The sequence below is a fragment of the Chiroxiphia lanceolata genome, chromosome 8, assembly GCF_009829145.1.
Source record: "Chiroxiphia lanceolata isolate bChiLan1 chromosome 8, bChiLan1.pri, whole genome shotgun sequence".
NCBI lineage: Eukaryota > Metazoa > Chordata > Aves > Passeriformes > Pipridae > Chiroxiphia > Chiroxiphia lanceolata.
In genome coordinates this window covers 5,104,093-5,126,525 of record NC_045644.1, presented here as the reverse complement: position 1 = coordinate 5,126,525, position 22,433 = coordinate 5,104,093, and the positions used below count along the sequence as shown (strand labels likewise).

The following is a 22,433-nucleotide window of genomic DNA, read 5'->3' as shown; positions in this document are numbered from 1 at the left end:
ACCTGAACATAAACCTGTACTTGAACCTGAACCTGCGCTTGCCTCTGTGCCTCTACATGAACCTGTACCCATATTAGTACCTGTATCTGTGCTTGTACATGAACCTGTGCCTGAACTTGTAACTGAAACATGTTCCTCTACCTGAACCTGTACCTATATCAGTACCTGTACCTGTATCTGAACCTGCACCTTTGCCTGTGCCTGTACTTGTACCTGAACCTGAATCTGTACCTGTACCTGTAACTGTGCCCATACCTACTCCTGTACCTGAACCTGTGCTTGTACCTGTAGCTGAACCTGTGCTCACACACATACCTGTACCTGTACCTATGCCTGAACCTGAGCCTGTGCCTATACCCTCCCTGCTACCTGAACCTGTACCCTAATCTGTGCCTGTATCTGAATCTGTATGTGCATCTCTACTTGTACCTGTTCCTGAGCCTGACTCTGAACCTAAGCCTAAACTTGTATTTGTATGTTTACCTGTATCTGAACCTCTGCCCATACCTGAACCTAAACCTGTATCTGAACCTGTGCCTGTACCTCTACCTGTGCCCATGCTTGAATCTGTAATAACAATAACAACAATAATAAAAACAACAACCAAAAAGCCAATAATAAAACTACACGTTATTGAGATATGGAATCTGGTGACCTTAATTCCAATTTAAAGTTCTGTGCATGTGTGAGGGAAAGAGACACAGGGGGAGAAAGGTCATCCAGCCTTTTGTGCTTCAGGGGATAAAATTCCCCTACCCAGTTTTTCCCAAAGCAGAACTCTTGATATTACTACTATTTTATTTCATTATCTAGCTTGCCTCAAAGCCTATTTTATGTGGTGTGATGGCTTCAGGGTACTTTGGATGGGACACAGATATAAGAAAACTTTTAAATGTTATTTCTTTTCTATTAAATTACTTGGAAGTCTATTTTATAAGCTTAGGTGGGATTTTAATTTACTTCAGCATATCAAGTCAGGAAATAATAATAATAACAATAATAATTTACTATTATTTCAGCTTTCCACTATAGCTTTATTCTACTGGACAACCTTTAATTTAGATATAAAACATTCAAAAATCAAGATTCTATTGGATAACTAATTGGGTATAATTGCTAATACAGAGTTATTAAAGTCGGATCCTTCCCGGGGGTCTCTACAAGAGCAGTTATTCCTGAATGCTGTATCTAAACCAAACAGTTTATACCAGTAAAACTCTTTGAAAGCTGAATTTATTACAGTCTCTCCCAGCCCACACATGTGATCAAACTACCTAACTAAATAAATTTCCCCAATGCCAATAATTGTATATTCTGACATGATTTACAGTGCTTTATTAGTGCACTTACTGTCACTGCCTTTGGGAGAAATGTCCCTGCAAACACAGCACTACTTACAGGGAAACACAAATCATAATACAGATTTTAAGCCTGGCTTTAAATCTGTCTCTCTGAAATAGCACCTGTACAAATATTTGCAAAAGGAGATCTACAGGAGGGGAAAAAATAAAAGGCATTTTCTTCAAGGCTTAAATTTGCTGTTGGGTTAATTTGGGAACATTTAATTTAGGAGGAGCACAAGCTGACAAATACACCTGAATCCATGCTGAACTAAAATTGCCAACTGTCAAAAATGGAGAGAAAAATAATTTATTTTAAGCCAGTGCTTGAATTTCCTTTAAAATCAGCATCTTAATTCCTCCTGTGAAGATCCTGTTTTGTTCAAGTGTCTGAACTGGTGGTTTGGAAGCCCTAAATGAAACTTACACAGGTTTGTAGCACCATTGCTTTTTAAATAAAAAGCACAAGTTCCAGTTAAAAATTTTACTAAATTAGGGCTTTTATAAAGTATATAGGTATTAAATAAATGCATATTCAGGCAAATCTGGAGATGAGGAGTTACTGTGTGATGAATGCCTGAAAATTTAAAGTTTTGCAATAGATTTCCTCTCTTAAAATGAGAGTTTATTGCACTGACACATTATTGCACCCAAGATTTTTGAATGCTTGTATTCATGCACAGAAACTCATTGTGACAAATTATTTTATGTGGGAAGAATCTGCATAAATTTATGAAAAAAATAGGACATATTTTCCAAAATTGTTTCTATCCACATTTAAGAAATATTTTGAAATAACACATTTCTCTTTAAAATGATGAAAGAATATAATAAACTATTAACAGAAAGAAACTGGGAAAGATCATTATGGGAAGCATTAATATTTTTAAACAAAATCTCTATTTCCAGTAATCAAAGTTCATCTTGAAAAGCAGCTTTTCAATAAGCACAGAAAGGCTCCAAAGCCAGGAAAGATGACTGGGAAGCAAATGACACAATGACACATCAAATTTATGCCAGTTTTTAAATGTAAATTAATGCTTTGCAGTCCATACCTGGGACTGGACATGGTCTGGGTCTGTGTAAGATTTGCCAGTTCCAAAGGATTAAAAAATCACCCACAAGGATAATGCAATCCAACTCCTGGCCCTGCCCAGGACAACCCCAAGAAATCCCACCATGTGCTTGGTCTGGGAAGAAAATTCTTAGTCAGTAAATCCAGGGAGTTTTGCAATCAACTTCAGCAGACCAATTTTAAGAGGGATTTTGCATCACCCACTCAGTCCTTTTGCACACCCGAGTCAGCCATTTATACACTTGTTTTTTAGGACCAAGGAAAGATTCCACTGGATTCAGCGAATGAAATCAATCTAAATTGAAGTATAGAACACATACTTTACCTGAGTACTTACAAACACGGGAGGAAAGCTATTCCAGGTGCTGCTTCCTTGGAAACAACTTCTACTTGATCCATGAATCACAGAATCACAGAACGGTTTGGGTTGGAAGGGACTTTAAGTCCCAGCCCCTGCCACGGGCAGGGACACCTTCCACTACACCAGGTTGTTCCAAGCCCCATCCAACCTGGCCTTGGACACCTCCAGGGATGGAGCAGCCACAGCTTCTCTGGGCAACCTGTGCCAGGGCCTCACCACCCTCACAGCCAAAAATTCCTTCCCAATATCCCATCTCCCCCTGCCCTCTGTCACTTTGAAGCCATTCCCCCTTGTCCAGTCCCTTCAGGCTCCCATAAATAGTCTCTCTCCATCTTTCCTGTCAGGCTGCCTCCAGGCTTTGGAAGGACAAGGTTACTATAAAAATCTCAACTAGAAAATACTGTGCTCAATAATTCCTTCTCAAGATCTTCCTGACTGGGAGAGTTTTCCTTTCTTTGTGTCCACCCAACCGGAAAGAAGTCACAGCACAGATCTTTTGTTCGAAGTTTATGGACAGTTTGAGTGTGACATTCAGGGAAACACTGGAACAGTTTTTCATGCAATGGAAACAGGTGAAAGAATAAAATGATTATTTATGGAAAGAACTTCCTTGGCAAAGTCTCAACTCGATTAATAACTCAGTAATTCCCCTACTTTGTGCAAAGCAGCACAGAAAATGTATAAAAGTCATTAGAACAAAGCTCTTATGAAAGGATCTAAATTACAACCTAATCCTTTAATACCTCAGATGAAGAACACTCACAGTGAAGTTCAATTGCTTGAAAAACTCTCAATTGAACAATTTGTGCATTGAATAATTTCTGTATTAGGCAAAGCATTGCTTGGACTTGATATATATACCCTAAACAGAACAAACACGTCTTTGATCTACCTTAGTTTATATTGTTTAAATAACCCACTAAAATAAATATATTTCATGAACAGTTTATAATTCAAGTGTGTTTTTTTTTCCTAAAAGCTGAGTTTCTAAAACCAGAATCATCTTCCTCACAAGATAAAGAAGTACAAGGTCTTTATGGTATTTCTTTGCAATGTTTAGAAGTAAAAAAAACAAAACAAAACACTTTACCATCAGTGCAGTATAAGAACATCCATATGTTCACTGTAGAAATTGTGCAGAGCTGTAGTAATCAATAATTACAGTTAGCAATATTTCTTTCTATTAAAAATTATTAATTAATAACTGATTAATACTTGAGAGTCTTCTATTTTCTGGAACCACCCCAAGGCATCTGTCTGTCCTCACACCAAGCTAACTTCAAGCTGTGCATCTTGAGAGATGCTAAAAGTACAAGATCCAATTACATAAAACATTTTATCAGCTCACCTGGAATTATTTAAAAAAGTTAAAATTGATAGCTTTTATATGTAATGGAAAATTCAAATCATAGAATTGTTAAGTTTGGAAAAGACCTCCAAGATCACCAAGTGCAACTGTCAACCAGCACCACCAGTAAGTTCATCACTAACCCATGTCCTCAAGTGCCACATGAACATGTGTTCTGAACACTTCCAAGGATGGTGACTCCCTGGGCAGCCCATTCCAATGCTTTCCAACCATTTCCCTGAAAACATTTTCCCTAATCTCCAATCTAAACATCTCCTGGCACAATTTGAGGCCGTTTCCTCTCATTTGCAAACGTTACAACAGTGCACAGGAGGGACGTGCAGAGCACAAGTTCTTCCAAACAACTGTAGAAACAATAATCCTAAAATTACCTACAGTGAAAAGGTGTCTCCCAGATGGGAGGTGTTGGGTGTACAGGGCCAAAGGAGTCCAACAGAAATATTGCTTCATTAAATCCTACTTGACAAATAAAGCTTTCCATCAGGATTGTAATCTCTGAGTATGGTTTACTCGAACCTCCCTCCTTGTTACAGCAGCAGGGCCGTATTGATTATTTTTAGCAAGATGACCAATATAAAGCTTTGTGGAAATGAATTTAAAAATTGCTGTTCACTACAGTGAACTTTGAACATACCTGCAAGTTTAGCTGCTATTTTTATCTTGCTATGACACCATAATTTATCACTGTATTATTTCACTATATTTAAAAGACATGTCAAAGCTCTGCATTGTCAGATCCTACTTATCCACAGAGTTTGGAAAGATCTGGATTTCAGCTGCTGCCATGAGTTTCTACACTTTATATGCTCAGCCCCAACATGAACCAGATTATTCCCCACATCCAGCTGCAGATAAGCACTGAAAATACTTATCTAGATAATGGATTTCAACTCTTTTAGAATACTTAATTCAAATGAACCCACAGCAGAGGAATGAAATTCAAAGATTTAAAGGAAGTAAAGCAGTTTGAGAATAAAAAGGAAGCTTTGTTCTTGCATCAGAATGTATTAGATCCTGTGATTTGCATGTACAAATAATTCAGCAACATTCACTGGCATTAAAAACACAGCGAGATCAAATTAGAAATGTAATAAAAGGAAATAATAAGAGCTGAAACTGTATAATACATCCATATATTATAAAGATTTGACAAATTAAATACATTTTGGTTATACAGAAAAGTTTCCATAACTTTACATGGAAAAATGGGATGAGGGAAAGGAAAACATTTCAAAATACTGAACATGGGTGGGTGGTCAGGCTTGTTTGAAAAGTTTAAAAAACTGATACATAAAAATAGCCTAAAAAACACTGTAATTACAATATGCATTCTTCATTAAGGCCCAATTCAGCAAAGCACTTAAGGGATTGCTCCAGGAACATGGAACCCATGGAACCCCCACGGATTGTGGAATAAAGATGTTGTGAAGCTTAAATGCTGAGGTGAACTGGAACCAATCTGAACACATCAACAGTCAAGTCACACAGTGACCAAAACCACAGACAGATCAGAATGTACAACTTCCAATCCAGCTATTTGGCCTTTGAAAGCCATTCCATGCAATGTAAGGGAATTTAAAGGAAAATTCATCTCCACCAGGACACAGCTCCCCAGGGATCAGGCTGGACACAAGGACTGGGAAGCAAAGCTTTCCAAATGATGAAAAACTCATTACGGAGCTTTAGCTGTGACTCCTGAAATATATTTTAGGTATTTCTCTCTCCTCCTAGAAATCTGAATACAGTTACCAACTAATTTCTGAGTACCCACTGAGTATTTAAAGTTTCAGTTTAACTCCATCCTACTACTGGTTGTTGTGCTGCAGCTCCTGTTGCTGTGGGGGCTGTGAGACCCCAACAACATCACACTAAATCACTGCTGCACTGAGACAGCTTCCAATCCAAGTTTTACTCAAGGGACCCCAAAAATCTGTCCAACAGAGAAATTACTATCCAAACTAAATGCCTGGAAAGATCCTGACATCAGGATCAGAAAATGGGAATTTCTTTGCATTATTCTCCGTCCTCATTTAACCTCTCTCAGTCTCCCTGTGCTACAAACGATCATTCTGAAACCCCCACTGTGTCCACACTGAATTTATTTGATGGCTTTTGTAAATTTTGATGGACTTTCAGCATGCAGCAGTAAATGGAAACTTCCTCAGAGCTCATTTCCATTACTCAACACTGTGGCTTGAGTGTATCTTCTCATAGAGACTCACAACAAAGGTTTTAGTCTTTCAACAATCTTTTTTTTTAAGTGCAAAATTCACTGTACAAATAAATACAGAAGTGCATCGATGGGAAGACAAGAAGCAGCGTGGGAATAGCTTAGGAATTCCTAACCTGCAGCTTTTCCATCCAGCATGACAAGGAAGGAGAGGTGTGGACACCTTCCTGTTCCCTTGCACTGGTACATGTGATTTATATCAGAAATGGGATAATATAGTTCAGGAGCAGCAGGGAAATGCTCAGTGGAAGCTGCTTATTTGAAATAATTTTTATGTTTGCATCAAAAAAGCCCAACTGGACAAGACAGAATTGCATACTAATTATGTAATTAAAGTACAGATTCACTTCCTTTGTGCTCATTAAGTCATAGGTGCCTTGGAAAGAGTGGGAAAGATCCACTTTTGAATTATTCAACATTCGGATGCCCTGTGATTTTTGGATTTTCTAACCCCCAAACCTCCTGTTCGGGGCTCTAATAAAGACTTTGAAATGTTATTTCACCAATTCTATTATCAGTAGTACTTCCATTAAAAATATATCTCTGTACACAATCATACACCCCCTTTAGAGAAACAAAACAGTCCTTTTTTGATAACATATATGGGAGGGTAAGAACTTTTTGCTTCAACACAATGTTTCTGGCATTAAACTGTTAGTAAAATGTTTTCTCCAATTCTTACCAATATTCTTAATCACATCAAGCAATAAGAGTTTATCTCTTTTGTCTTTGCTAAAAGAAGTGGGAAATTCTGCTCCTGTAAATAGAAAAGCTTTAACTCCATTTCTGGCCTTGCTCTTTGAGTGGACAAGTTCAGGTGCTGCAAAATAGACTCTTCACATATGTAAAATATTCTCAAAATAGTGGTAAACTCACATTATTGTCTTTTTAAATCGATTTAAAAGTGTGATATTCAGGAAAGAACAAAATTACTTTGAAAGGTACATTAACTCAAAAATTCAAATCTGTGTTTATACTTTATGGACAGCAAGACTCAAAATCAAACTGCCATCAATCTGAAGGCTCTTAAAAACAGCCTTTAGAAATAAATAACTATTTCCATAGTGAAGAGAAATTTATGGCCAAAATATGCTTAAACATAGGTACCACAACTGGCTTTTTTTTCAGTATGAACCATAAATCATCTGTCAAAAACTTCAAGAATTGGGACATAACATTATCGATAAATATTTATAAGTGGCAAAACTCGAGAAACAGACCCTCAAGAGTGAATTTACTCTTATTTAGAATAAAGGTTTCGATCCCATCTTACAGATCTATACAGTACAGGAACATTATACTTCCCTTTAGAAGATATTTATATTTAAGAAAGAACTCTGTACAGCAAATGCAACTTTAAGAGCAAACACAACATTGTATTTACAGTAAACTCAACAACCAAAATGACATGGAATAAATTAACAGAATATACAACATTTTGTACAGACAAATTAAAAAATAAGGCAGAATTCTCATTTAAAATTAGCATAATCAGAAAAGATGTCGATGAAATCTTGTACCACTCTGTAGCAGAATTCATACTGTTCCTGAAAAACAAGAAAACCACATCAAAATGTGCTTGGATTGTGTTGTCTCAGTACATTGAGACTTCTGCAAATCCCAATGATAAATGTAACATGTTCTAGCTGCGACCAGCAGCTGAGAACTGGTCTGTTCTGATTTCTATTTATGTATTTACTATTTTGAATAAAAAAACCCCTTATCTTGCTTTTTTGTCAAATACAGGATGATTGTTGCTCTGCAGTTAAAATGAATTCTTTAAGCTTTCTAGGTGATGCTCCTTAAACTGAATCCATTCTTAGACCTGGTTCTCATTTAAATCCAGCAGCTCACGGTCTCTGCTGTCACTGGTCTCCTGTTACAGCAGGAAACTGCTCCTAAGCATTCCCCAAGGAGAATCATGGAATCAGAATCCTGGAATGGTTTGGAAGGGACCTTAAAAGTTCATCCAGTCCCACCTCCTGCCATGGGCAGGGACACCTTCCACTAGCCCAGGGTGCTCCAAGCCCCGGCCAACCTGGCCTTGGACACTTCCAGGGATGGGGCAGCCACAGCTTCTCTGGGCAACCTGTGCCAGGGCCTCACCACCCTCACAGCCAACAATTCCTTCCCAATATCCCATCTCACCCTGCCCTCTGGCACTGGGAAGCCATTCCCCCTTGTCCTGTCCCTCCAGGCCTGTGTCCAAAGTCCCTCTCCAGCTCTCCTGGAGCCCCTTTAAGCACTGGAGCCTTCCCTTCTCCAGGTGAACACCCCCAGCTCTCCCAGCCTGTTTGTTGTCCAGCTGGCTGGCTCTCTCCATCCTAAAGAGGGACACATCCTGATTTTCCAGGCATGCTGATATGCCTTCAACATGATTTGCTGGATTACAAAATCTGTAACAACACTGATAACAAACAGAACTGGCATTTGAATTCTTTCATGCTGGAAAGCTGAGCTCAGCAGGAGCCCTCCCACAGGCTCAGCTGGGAATATCTGTAGCAATTACACCCTCAACTGACATTATTAAATCCCAGAGCCAGACCCCCCAAAAAAAAGCATTTCATCCCCGTCTTAGCATAACTGTGGATAATCAAACTCCCCTTTCTGCCCATCTGTAGGACAGAGAAAACATCCACCTGGAAAACGGGGTTTGAGATAACTGTATCTAAAGAAGTTTCAAAGTGCTGAATGCAAGCTGCCATGAAAATACAAAGTATCAGTATTTTTATATATTTAAAAAATAAAAGTCTCAAAAAAACCTTTTAATGTTTATTCAATAGGGAAAAGTATCTGGGCTAGGCTTCACATATTAGTTGCAGATGACTTTAAGGAAGACTTAAAAAAGATTTTAAACAAGTCAGAGACATTTCCAGGGATGGGACTTCCCATCCCTGGAGTGTTTAAGGCCAGGTTGGACAGGGCTTGGAGCAACTTGGTCTAGTGGAAGGTATCCCTGCCTATGGCAAGGAGGTGAAACTGGATAATTCTAAAGGTCCCTTCCAACCCAAACCATTCTATGATTCCATGTTTCTGTCTTCCAGTGACCAACTTTGAGCCAATTTATGACCATTCACATTAAGGAAAGAAAGAACAAGTGATAAATAGCTTAAAAGACATTTATTTCACTGTATATTTTGTCATCTGTAACACTAAAGATTTTGGTTTAACTGCCTTAAGTTCCTAAAAGACACAGAACATTTAGCCAAGTTGTGTTTCTAGAATTGCTATAAAAAAACCATATAAAAGCCCAGATTTCTGATAATACCTTGTACACATGCAGCCATCATGCATAATTTATGGCAACCTGCAAGAAAACCCCCTTTGTTCTCCTCCCCTAAGAATATTTACAAACAGATATCTGGGTTGTTAAACATCCTACCAGTGTTTGCACCATGTGTGGCCTTTGCAGTCTTAAGCTCTTCACAGCTTGAAACACATCCAGCAGCCCTTCAGCCTTCACTCTTTCCAGGATGTTGCTCAGTGCTATGAAGGTCCCTGTTCTCCCTGCACCAGCACTGCAAGGAAAACATGTTTGCATGGCATAAACTGGGATAAAAATGGTAAAAGAGGAATAACAGGAACATAGAATAGCCAAATACACCTCTTAGGTTGGGATTTATATTCCTGTATGGACAAGAATTATTATTATTGCTACTGTTATCATTAGTGCAAAGCAATTTGATGGAAAATCCAACTGTAATGATTTTAATGACTCATCAAACAGTTTGGGCTGGAAGGAACCTTAAAGCCCATCTCATTCCATCCCCTGCCATATATATATATATATTAAAAAATAAAGGTCTCAAAAAAACTTTTCAATGTTTATTCAATAGGGAAAAGTTTCCAGAAATCTTCATGATTTCTGAATGAGGAAATGGCATTATACCACTTTTACTGCTATTTTTTGTTTTTAAATCAGCAGATGTACTACGGAAAGAGCAAAGACAAATTTTAAGACTGATAAAACCCCCACACTCTGAAAAATATAATTTGAAAAAAAACCAGATGAAAAGCACAAGTTATACCATTCAAAAAGAAAGGTAAAAAAAAGGTGCAATAAAAGTAGAAAATTAAGAAAACCCAGAAAAACAAACAGTGAAAATCTGACATAGGACAAACACGTTATCATGTCCCAAGTAATAATCAAGCTTCCAATCAGCATTAATTATTATTATTATCATCAATAATTATTATTAAAATATTTTCTCTCTGCTCTCAAGGATAGGGGCACATTTTCCTTGATCTTAGATTAGGGATATATTTTATTCTCCCGACAGTTTGTAAAATCCAGCAGCATTTTCCCCTGCACAGAACATTTGAACACAATCTCAGAGTTTAACAAACCCAAGTTCAAGTCCAAACCCTGAGTTACTGAAGCCCAGAGGGGACTCACCTGCAGTGCACAGTGATGGGGTGATTCCCTGTTTGCTGCTGCTGCTTTTGCACGGCTGCAATGAGGTCGATCATCCCCTTCCCTTCCGCAGGAATCCCGATTTCTGGCCACCCATGGAAGTGGAACTGCCGGACGAGCCTGCTCTGCTTCTCCTGGTTACCCTGTGGGCAGGAAAACCCCACATTTAGCCATTTTTTACCTCAAAATAAACACCCTCCTTGAACATCTATAGTATAAATTCTGCACTGTTACAGTACTTGCAACCTGATCCATAATACATCATGAACCTCGATGGACTTGATGATCTTATTTCCAACCTTAATGTTCCATGGCTCTATCCTGGTTGTGCAGACCTGACAGGGCTGTTTTTAAATCCCCCAACCACTCTGCTCATAAGTACCCTCTAAAATTTTCCTTTGGATTTGCAGAGCTGTTTCAACTGAGAGATTGTTCATCCTGAGTAGGAACAGTTGAAAACTTTCCTTCTGTACAGGCCAAATCCAAAGTGCTGCTGAAACAACCCAAATCATGGACTCAGCTTTGCACAACACTTTGAAATTTCACAGTTATTGGCCTTGTCTTGATTAAAAGCACACTAAAAGCACACACAGGTTTCCCAGAGAAGCTGTGGCTGCCCCATCCCTGGAAGTGTCCAAGGCCAGGTTGGATGGGGCTTGGAGCAACCTGGGATAGTGGAAGGTGTCCCTGCCCACGGGATGAGTTTTAAGGTCCCTTCCAACCCAAACCAGTCTGTGATTCTATGAAAAATCTTGAATCAAATTTTCCTTTACACCTATGTGGGAGACAGTAGAAAATCTGGGAATAACAGCCACAACAAAACAATTAAACCCCTCCCTAAACTCACATGCCATTTTGATCGACCACCTGCTTTACTGACTGGAATTTTTGGTTTTGCTTCAACCAAAAATGTTTCATTTAAGCTTCCTCTTAATGTCAGATTAGTCACATTTGGGTTTAGATAAAAATCCCCAAATTTAAGATACAAAATCATATTTGTAAATACCTTGAAATGGAAAAAACAACCTCCTGGAATTTTAAAAGGATTACCTGACTGTATGTGACCAGGAAGTCCCTCACACTGATGGCATCTAACAGGCTGTCATTCTTGATTTCCACGGTGATCTCTCCGTGAGTCACAGAGCCCTCCGATGGCCAGTACTGGCAACATTTTTCCTGCAAAATCCAGAGGACTGTAAACATTCCTTGAATTTTTTCCCAGTTCTCTACATTGTCACGAATCTCTGACATAGGAGGTGACATCCAGCACTGCTCTAAACAGTTTGTATTGCAAGCACTAATAACTATTAGTAAGTAATAAAATGTTTCTGTAACATAAACTATTAAGATGAAAAGGGCTCAGAAGGCACAGATGGCAAATGTTGCTTTAAAACATATGTAACTCCTGAAAGCAATGCAATGTTGTTAAAAACCTCACAAAATCACCAAGCAAAAGGATTTCTCAGCACCAGAACACCCTGGATGCAGTGTTGAACCTGGAATCTCCAACCTGCAGCACACGGAGATAGGCAGGAATCTCTTCATTAATTACTGATGTACAAGGAGAGGCTCAGAATGAGCCACTGGAGCTTATATTGCCCCAGCTGGGAGGAAAGTTTATACAAAAACTTTGTCCAGCTTCTTCCCAAATCCCAAACCACTATTTCATGTCAGGTATCCTTTAATGTGAACTCGAAGCTTTTAAAAACTGTAATATTTGGTAGTTTTGGTGGGTTTTCTAAAAATTCAAGCAAAAGCAGCAACGCTGGCCCACACCAAATAGTGAAGCAAGTGCTCATTTTAGGAAAGGAAAGGAAAAAAAAAAGCCTTGTTGTATTGCTGGAATTTGTAGGCAACAAATATTTTATCTGACATTAATGGTCACGTTTTGCAGGTGAGAACAGGAAGAGCTTTGCTGTGGAGCTGTGGGACACGGGACACGTACCTGCTCCCTCTCCTGGACCTCTGTGAGCATCACGATGGTGTGGCACTTCCACTCCCACACCATCCTCCAGAAATCCTCCACTGTGTGTGGAAGAGGGCCCTGGGTGGCAATGAAATAATCCTTCTGGCGATAGCCCTGCGGGGAGAGACCGAGAGCACGAGTTGGGATGGGAGGGGACAAGGGAAGAGGGACAGAGCTGATGGGCAGAGGGAGATCACCACTTAAATGGGGGCTTCTCCCAGGGAACAAGGGACAGGATGAGAGGAAACAGCCTCCAGTTGTGCCAGGGGAGGTTTAGATTGGAGATGTGGGAAAATTTCCCCACAAGAAAGGACTGTCACTGCCCAGGGCAGGGGTGGAGTCCCCACCCTGGAGGGATTTAAAAGCCATGTGAATGTGGCACTTGGGGACATGAGTTAGTGGTGGCCTTGGCAGTGCTGGGGAATGGTTGGATCTGATGACCTCAGAGGACTTTTACAACCTAAATGATCTGTGATTCTAAAAATGCCCCTAAATTCACAATCCCGAGGTGAATTTTTACAGTCATGGCTGAAGGGATGAAATTCTGCAAGAAGAGGGAACTGAAAAGGTTTCACAATGACATTATAACAACAGTAGCTGTCAGGCTTTTCTATAGAATTAACTTTTAACTCAATTTTAAGATACAGTTTCATTTCACAAAGTCACAGAATCAAACAGGTTGGACAAGACCTCAGATCATCGAGTCCAACCTATGACTCAACACCACTATGTTGACTAGACCACGGCACTGAGTGCCACATCCAGCCCTTCCTTATTTTATATATTTTATATATTCCTTATTACAATCCTCAGCTGATAATGGGGTTTTACTGCTTAATGACTAATTCCCATATTGAAATAAAACCAAGACACAATCCTGGGTTGCCCAGGTTCCAACAGGCAGCTGGGAAGAAAGCTTGGAATTAATCCAGGCCTGCCCAGGTAAACCCTGGCTCCCAAACACTGTGACAGCCTTTCCCTGTGCTAAATACAGACTTTTCTGTTTCTCAGAAGAGCAAATATTTACACCTGTTAACCTGAAGCACATAATGGAACAGCTGGATGTCAGTTGTGTAGCTAATTTGTTTCATTGCCTGTTTGTCAGAATTTAATAAAAGCTTTAATTTATAAATCTAACAACAAGGAGAATGTTTAAATCACAAATCATTTAAACTGAAATTGAAAACACCAGATGAAGAATGGGCTTGGAAACTCCCATAAGCCAAACCCAACCAAAAAAGCTCGTGTTCTTCATAAGCCAAGTCAGTTGTGTCTCTAAAAAGACTTATCAGTAACAGAAAAATATCAGATTTAAAATTTAAATACACAGAAATGGTTTATACATACATCTATGAAGGAAGCATTGATGTAGTCTGTATATTCTTGTCCTCTTTTCATTGACAGAATCACTCTGTTAAAATCATCTGGGAAAAAAAAAGACAGGTCTAGTCTTACTTTTGCCAACTGCACGTGAAAGAACAAAACCCCAAAATCTTTCCTCTGAAATTTTAATTTTTCAAGTATTTTGGAATTTCAAAGAATATGCAAAGAATCCCACATAAAATAGGTTGGTTTAAAAGATGGAACTGCTGAATTATTTAATCCAAAACACCCGATTGTAACAGATTTTACATCAATGAAGTAAAAATCAATTCATTAAATTGTTTGCAGGTGCTTTATAAGAGTATTTCACTTTGTATAAGGATATATAAGGATATATTTTATAAGGAGAGCTGTGCTCTGATGTGTTGCCAACATATAGACACAGTGTGTAGTCACAACAGCCTTGGAATAACCAGGTATTTACAGCACTTGTTTCTGTATATAAAAGTTGGCCTCTTACACGGGATGATCTGGATGACTCTTGCTTTCTTCATATTTGCTGGAAGATTCCCAGTTCTCATGTTCTCTTTCATGATCCGAACGTTTGTTAACTTCTGGAATAAAATGCAAACCAGGATGAAAACTCCTTGGAATAGAAGTGGGTCCCACTCACCATATCTGCACTCAGAAGGCTTTAAAGTGTCTTTACTGGGTATAAAACAGTGACACAAAGGGACACTGACTTTTCACAAAAGCCACTTCATTGTCCTGTCCATAAAAATTAAAAAGGATAATAGTCATAAAATCATGGAATGGTTTAGGTTGGAAGGACATTAAAGTTCTTCTGGTTCCAACCCCTGCCATGGGCAGGGACACCTTCCACTAGCCCAGGTTGCTCCAAGCCCCATCCAACCTGGCCTTGGACACTTCCAGGGATGGGGCAGCCACAGCTTCTCTGGGTAACCTGTGCCAGGGCCTCACCACCCTCACAGGGAAACATTTCTCCCTAATATACAATTTAGTCAAGCTTTTGCTAATGAATGGACCAATGTTCCTTATTATTTATTCAGTTTATGCTGACAGCATTCCCAGGACAGAGAAGACAAACACTGCTCTTGCCCTAGTGATTATTTTATAGTACACATAAATAATAATAGTAATATATATATTACACACCCGTAAGACCGTGCAAGAAAACACAACAACAAACTGCCTCTGCTGGGCTGGGACTCACCAAAAAGTGATTAGTTACACACCTGCATTTCAGCAAATATCCAACAGAAATTCAATTTAAATTAAAACTAATTTATTTTTCAAGCTGCAAGCAGATTTTTCAGCGTGTATTTGACAGGCACTGTATTTCAGGAGCAGATCTCAAGTCCAGAAGAATCTCAAGTATTGGCAACAAAGTATTAAAAAGAAACCTTTACCCTCCAAAAAATCCCTTTTCAGCTACTCTGGAATTCTGTGTTCAATAGATTTTATGTCAGGACTTTCACACTGGTTACAAATGACTCTGCTCTTGAATGGTGCAGGTGGGCTCAGTGCTCCTGGGCCATCCCAGTGCTTTTCACAATAAATGGTAGAACTAAATGTTGTTCTCTGCTTGCACTCTTCCCAGCAAAAACTTGGAAATTTTGAAAAAGAAAAAAAAAAAAAAGGAAAATGCTTTGCTTTCTTCCCTAGAAAGACCAATACTGTTGATTTTTCAACTTGTTGCTCTATCACCAGACTTATTTTTACATCATTTCCTCTTCCCAGTTTCCAATTACTGGTTAAATTAATCCTTTAAAGGAAAGAGATAACTCCAGTTAACACCCAGATGTCATTTAATACTTTAGACCTTTATGGAGAATAAATATTTTAGGATGGCCAAAGTCATAAAAAAGTTCTAATTATTCCCTCAGGACACTAAAATCTATTTTAACAATGATAAGACACAGCCAGTGTGGTTGTTTGCTGCATTTGGAGTTCTCCACTAAATATAAATGCCTTTTTTTTTTTTTAAATTTACCTTCCTGAGAGTCTGGACATTCAGCAAAATTCCCTGCAATTCTCCCTGTCAGCCACCTCTGAGTTAACAATCCCACTGAGATGCAAATTAGACACACGTAATCCAGTTTCCTCTTCCAGCATTATCTGATCTGGCCTCCAGACCAGACCTAGAGAATCACTCCACTTTTCCTTTCCAAACAAACAAAAAACAAATAGGAAGAGGCCTGTACAACAACACAGCTCTGAATGAGCATTCCCAGAACAGGATGTTCAGCAAGGGCCCCATTCATCCACTCCACAGGACCATTCACAGCAACCCCAAAAGAACAACTTGTTCCCTTTTATGGACCTTTAAGGTGACACTTGAATCTTTTTGGTTTAAATCTTAGAATCCTATGGCAAAGGACTTCCATACTTACTTTGAATTCTTCCTCCAGCCCCAATTTGACCAGGTTTGGGGCTGCATTGTGGGATGTCTGGAGGTGTTTTTCTAGGGATGACACGTCGAGCTCTGTGTCCCCATAGAGGTAGTACTCGAGTAAGGCTTGATAAATGAAGGAGTATTGCATCTGGGAGGGACAGAGAGGCAGGTGAGGATACAGCAAAGCAGGGATGAAACTAGGAATTCTGGGCCCTACCTGTCTCATTTAAAAATCATAAAACCGTGGAATGGTTTGGGTTGGAAGGGACCTTAAAAGTTCATCCAGTTCCAACCCCTGCCATGGACAGGGACACCTTCCACTAGCCCAGGTTGCTCCAACCTTGGACACCTCCAGGGATGGGGCAGCCACAGCTTCTCTGGGCAACCTGTGCCAGGACCTCACCACCCTCACAGAGAAGCATTTCTTCCCAATCTAAACAAGCTCACAGAATCCTGGAATGGTTTGGGTTGGAAGGGAACTTAAAGATTACCCAGTTCCACCCCTGCCATAGGCAGGGACACACCTTCCACTAGACCAGTTTGCTCCAAGTCCCGTCCAACCTGGTCTTAACCAGGCATGCAACAGCACAGGACATTCTGGAGTGGAAATACAGAAGCATCTTCTTCTCTGACCACGAAAAGCTGTACTTAAAGCCCACTCACGTCAGTCTGGACCATCTGTGGCCGCTGGTTGCGGATCCTGGACACGAACTCGAACACATCCACCTTGTGCTCCGCGTGCATCATGTCGATGATGGCGTCGATGACTATGAAGGTGCCCGTGCGTCCCACGCCAGCGCTGGGGGGGACAGAGCACACAGAAACCTCTGGAATCACCCACCTGCTGGAATTGCTACAGCACTAAGTTCTACAGGCAGAACTCGAGCTTAGACCAGACTGAAATAGTCACTGGGAAATGTGAAATTTCATAGAATCATGGAATGTTTAGGGTTGGAAAAGCCCTCTAAAACCATCGAGTCCAACCATTCCCCCAGCACTGCCAAGGCCACCACTAACCCATGTCCCCAAGTGCCACATCTACACGGCTTTTAAATCCCTCCAGGGATGGGGACTCCACCACTGCTCTGGGCAGCTGTGCCAGAGCTGGACAACCCTTTCCATGAAGAAATTTTTCTTAATACTCAATCTAAACCTCTCCATTTTTCGTTTCAACAATGACAGTAACAAAACGAAAATTAAAAAAAAAAAAAAAAAAAAGGTGAATTTTTTTACCACAAAAACTCCCCTCTTCCCAGCGTTAAGGCAGGCTTAACAACATCAGAGTTATATTTAAAAACACCTTTGGAAAAAAAATCTGATTGACCATCTATAATAATTCAGTCTGGGGTGAAAATTTGATTTTTTTTTCCCCCCTAATTTTTAGTTCCAAATTCCCCAACACTGCCATCCCAAAACACTTTTTGGGTTTTATATCCTTCACAGCCACGAGAGGGAGTACGATCATTAGAAATCACACAACTCCGGCAACTTTCAGCTCTTCCTTCCAGAGGAAAAGGGCATGGCATCCTGTGCTAGGCATTAATAACTCTCCTTTGACCTTTAGTTGGTTTATTTTGCTGGAATGGCCACAAACACCTCCAGGAACAGGATAAAAACGTCTCCCCTCATCCCCAGCTCAAAGACACAGAGAAGTTTTCAGCAAGGAAACATTAGGTTTTAAATACCACCAGGAAAAAAAATACTGTATTCATAATACAACTTAGTTCTCCCGTCACACACACTTTTAATAGTAAACACCACGTGAAATCAAAGCCCCCAAGCCCCAGAGGGGCCCCCCATCCTTCCAGAGGGCTGGAGGGATGATGGACACCAGTGGATCTATGGAGCTTCACCACGGAGCTTCACCAAATTTTCACCAAAATTTTCTGCCTCCAAACCCCTTTGGATTTAATCATCCATTTGGCAGATTGTGCTCACTCCTGCCCATCTCAATCCAGTGCTCCCACCCTCTGGTCCCACTTGGTCCCTCCAGCCACTGGCCATGGATCACCCCACAGTGGCCAAGGCTCCACCCCTGCTGCTTCCTTCCATTCATGTTTGACCTCTGACACCAAGGACAAGCCCCCCTCATGTCCTACTCTTTGACTCCCAGTTTATAGACTTTTCCCTCTTCCTAAAACATCCTGGGAGCCACTCTGAGCATGGGTCACCCATGTCCGGTTCACATTTTTCCTTCACTGCTCATTTCTGGGAGCTCTCACCTCCTCAGCCCCACACTCAGCTCCATCACTTCCCTTCCCTTTACAGCCACAATCTCTTCTTACACATCCTTGCTCCATCCCCTTGTTCCCTTCTTTCAGACCAGCTCTGAATTCCATCTTTGCATATCCCTCCTAAAGCTGGGAATTTCACCAACCTTGACATTTGTCTCAGAATTTCCCTGATTTTATCCATCCTTAACCTCCTCCAGGGTATCCCTTACTCAGCTAATCCTCATCTGCTCACGGAAAAAAAATTATTTCTAAAAACTTATGGAATAAAAAAATTGTCAGAAAATCCTGCCACCCCCTGCCCTTGTTTTGACGTCTTTCCTTGCAAATGCCAAATTAGTGCTTTATTAAGTTCCACGAGATTTTGATGGAGCTGGTTTTGTCACAGTGGCTGGGTAATATTTTTCTAAAAGCTCACTAAAAATGGATGGTTACTCACTCCTGATGGGCTTCCCTTTCCTTTTTCCAACAATTCAACGGTGTCACATCCTGAGCTCCAAAGGAAATTAAGTGTCACCTCTCTCCTCCTTTATTTCTGACATAGGCTGAGGCCCCAGCGCTGACACAGGTCACACTGTGCTCTCTTGGCCCATTATATTTAAATTTCTGCAGATTTTAATTAAGATATTTTATATTTGCCTTTATTTTGTCTCTACTCCTGCTCATTAAGCCAAGTACAGCATTTCCTGCCGGTGACAAACAAAGCTCAAGCCCAAAATGCATCTCCACACATAGCAAAGGGCTATAAAAATGCAGTGAGTTTCTCAAAGGAAAGAGTGTGGGACGACTAAAATCTGATTTTTCCACTGAATGATTTTCTTCAAGCCTCTTATTTATGACACCTGGGAGAGAAGGTGAATCCCAGCAAGGCAAGAACTGGATGTAAACCAAACATCAACACTGGTTTGGTCAGGATGAACACTCTCTTTCAAGGGTGTATTTCTAGATGTCTGACATGAGCAAGGAAAAAAAAAAAAAAAAAGACAAATAGATGAATCTACAACCTTTTTTCCTTAAAAACAAGACCGTGAAAGACAAAGCTGCTCTTCTTTTCTTTTCATTCTAAACTCATTACAATAATTGCTCCTGAAAAGATACTTCTTGCTCATTTGTGAGCTTACAGTTGCTATAGAGATTGCAATTATTGTCTTAAAACTGATTTGGAGTTTGGGTTTGGTTTCATTAAGACAAGATTTCAATAGTTTAGCACAAGCCTTTGACAGCAGGATCTGTGTGTGTGACCCACGAGTGGGAATATGTTCTGTATTCATATGTAGCACATTCTTAAAATTGCAACATTTAAGTCTCTTGAATGAAGCCTTTATTCCAAACTTTTTAGGTATTCAATGGCTAACTTACATAGGAAACTGTAATTCTACTGTGGGACAAGTGGGGGATGAATTCCCAGAGGAGCATTCAGTGGCAAAGGTCACAAATTTGTATTATGAGTCTGTTCTTCTGACAAGGAACATACTTGTACCAAACAATGGATATCACTCATGGATTTAAAAACCTCACAAACAACAAAACAACAACTTCTGTTTGAGCATGGAAGTGACAGCAAAGACAGATCTTTTGAAGTTGTTTATACCCTTTTCTCTCAAAAAGCTCAGCATATTATTAGCCTTTAATATAAATATGTAAGTAAATAATATAAATATGCAAATAAATATATCTATACCTAACATATACATATACATAACTCCAGACCAAGCTATCAGAATGCCTTGAGGAGCACATACATACCTACAGTGAACCACAATTGGTCCAGCATGGGCAGGATTCAATGCTTTGACTTTTTTCAGGAATTTCAGCATCCCAATAGGTGTGAAAGGCACCCCAAAATCTGGCCAGCTGGTGAAGTGAAGCTGTGTGACAAGCCTTGGAGCTTTACAACCATCGTGAAGCTGCAAGAACACACAGACACCGTTGGACAACTCATTTTTCATGCAAAGATTTAGACACAAACTGCCCTGGTTATTTATGATTTTAATTCCCACAACACTTCAAGCCTGATTTGAGGATTAGAAGCTTACAGTATATGTAAAAAAAAAAAACCACTAAGTGAAATTACCACATATTATTAATACATCTTTGCAGTGAAAACTGGAATAATCCCAGGATAGGACTTCAAAGAGTAAGAATCACAATTTATGTTAATAATGGATCTAATGTGAAGTTCTTTTTCATCCATAAAATCCTCATAACACTTTCTTTAGCAGCCTCAGCCAAAACTCACAAAGTTCAGTCTAAATATTTGGGACGTGCACGGCTGTGAGATGCCAAATGCCAGCTTTGGACAGATCAAGTAGGAAAAATGAAAGAAGTGCTTCACCTTCGATACCCAACTGCTGCCTACACTGATCCCTAGTGAGGCCACACACTGTGGACAAGAGCAGAGCCATCCCCACCACCTCTGTTGGGATCTAAAGCTTTAACTTGTGCTAGAGATCACAGATACAACAAAAATCAAGCTGCAATGCTGGTTGACATTCGCCAACTAACACCTACCCCCCAAATACCCGAATTTGCTCACTTATTTATCTGTGCAATTCGTCCCCCCAAAAAAGAAGTCAAGTCCCTGCTCCTGTGCACACTCCTGGCAGTCACAAGGCATGACTTTTATGGCCTTCAGTGACAGAAATCCAGCAGAACCTCTTTGAATCCACAAATCGTGCGGATGTTACGCAGGCAGACCCCGCTCCGGAGAGACACCACGTCTTCCTCCACTTGCAAATTTATTTAATCCATTTCCTGAATGTCTTGGCAGCAAATATTTGAAATTGTACCAGTTTTCTCCAAAGATTAAAAAGAAGCCCCCAGAGCAGGGCTGCTCCTCACCGACTGCACGCAGAACTTGCGGATGGTGTAGTCCACCAGCACTATACAATCCTCCACGGACACACGGATGTTTCCATAAGTCCAGCACCCCTGGTCAGGCCAATACTGGTAACATTTTTCCTGCATGAAAACCACAGTGAGTTTTATAATGCTGAGTTTGCTTTCACTGCTGGTCACGCTTAAAAAAAAAAAAAAAAGGAGTTATCTGAGAACACGGTGTATAAATACGGATATCGGGGTTTCTCATCTGGCACAAGGCAGCTTTAACACCTTGCTGGTGCTACTGATTAAATTTCTGCAGAGAAGGTGAGAACAGCTTTGAAGTTGTTTTTTAACCTAGTCAGACCTACACAGCTTTTGTTTCAGTTTGGCTGCTTTGTGAGGGGGTGTCCAAATGCAGGAACTGTGATGTTTTGACTCCATTTTCAATCTTTAGGTGCAGCCAGTGAGAAATGCAGAGCAGACCTTATTTCATAGAATCACTGAAGCACAGGCTGCTTTGGGTTGGAAGGGACCTTAAAGATCACCTCATTCCACCCCCTACTCTGGGCAGAGACACCTTCCACTAGCCCAGGTTGCTCCAAGTCCCATCCAACCTGGCCTTGGACACTTCCAGGGATGGGGCAGCCACAGTTTCTCTGGGCAGTCATTTGGAGTCATGAGGAACATCCAGAACTAACAGTTCTGGCTGCTTACACTGGGAATGGGCCCTTATGAGTTGCCTTTGCTGTCTGAGCTTCATCAAGCAGCAGTAAAAGTGCAGGAAAATAAAGCAAAAGTAGAATTGAGAAGAGGCAAACAAGGAATGCCCATCCACGTGACAGAGGAGGAATGGGGGACAGGAAGGAACAGGATCACTCTCACAAT

At 40.3% G+C, this 22,433-nt stretch overlaps 1 protein-coding gene across 6 annotated transcripts in view; it reads right to left on the bottom strand.

The window, feature by feature from the left end:
• Nucleotides 1-5,219: 5,219 nt before the first annotated feature.
• Nucleotides 5,220-22,433, bottom strand: part of PTPRE (protein tyrosine phosphatase receptor type E) — a 96,754-nt gene continuing 79,540 nt past the window's right edge. For all 6 annotated transcript variants that reach the window (XM_032695166.1, XM_032695163.1, XM_032695165.1 and 3 more), the window contains 11 exons: nt 21,567-21,686; nt 20,472-20,632; nt 17,158-17,293; nt 16,493-16,642; nt 14,599-14,692; nt 14,103-14,179; nt 12,735-12,869; nt 11,840-11,965; nt 10,772-10,932; nt 9,758-9,893; nt 5,220-7,922 (listed from right to left, as the gene is read on the bottom strand). In XM_032695166.1, the coding sequence (XP_032551057.1) occupies nt 7,848-7,922; nt 9,758-9,893; nt 10,772-10,932; nt 11,840-11,965; nt 12,735-12,869; nt 14,103-14,179; nt 14,599-14,692; nt 16,493-16,642; nt 17,158-17,293; nt 20,472-20,632; nt 21,567-21,686 (1,371 nt within the window). In that variant the 3' untranslated portion in view covers nt 5,220-7,847. The remainder of the gene's footprint in view (nt 7,923-9,757; nt 9,894-10,771; nt 10,933-11,839; nt 11,966-12,734; nt 12,870-14,102; nt 14,180-14,598; nt 14,693-16,492; nt 16,643-17,157; nt 17,294-20,471; nt 20,633-21,566; nt 21,687-22,433) is intronic.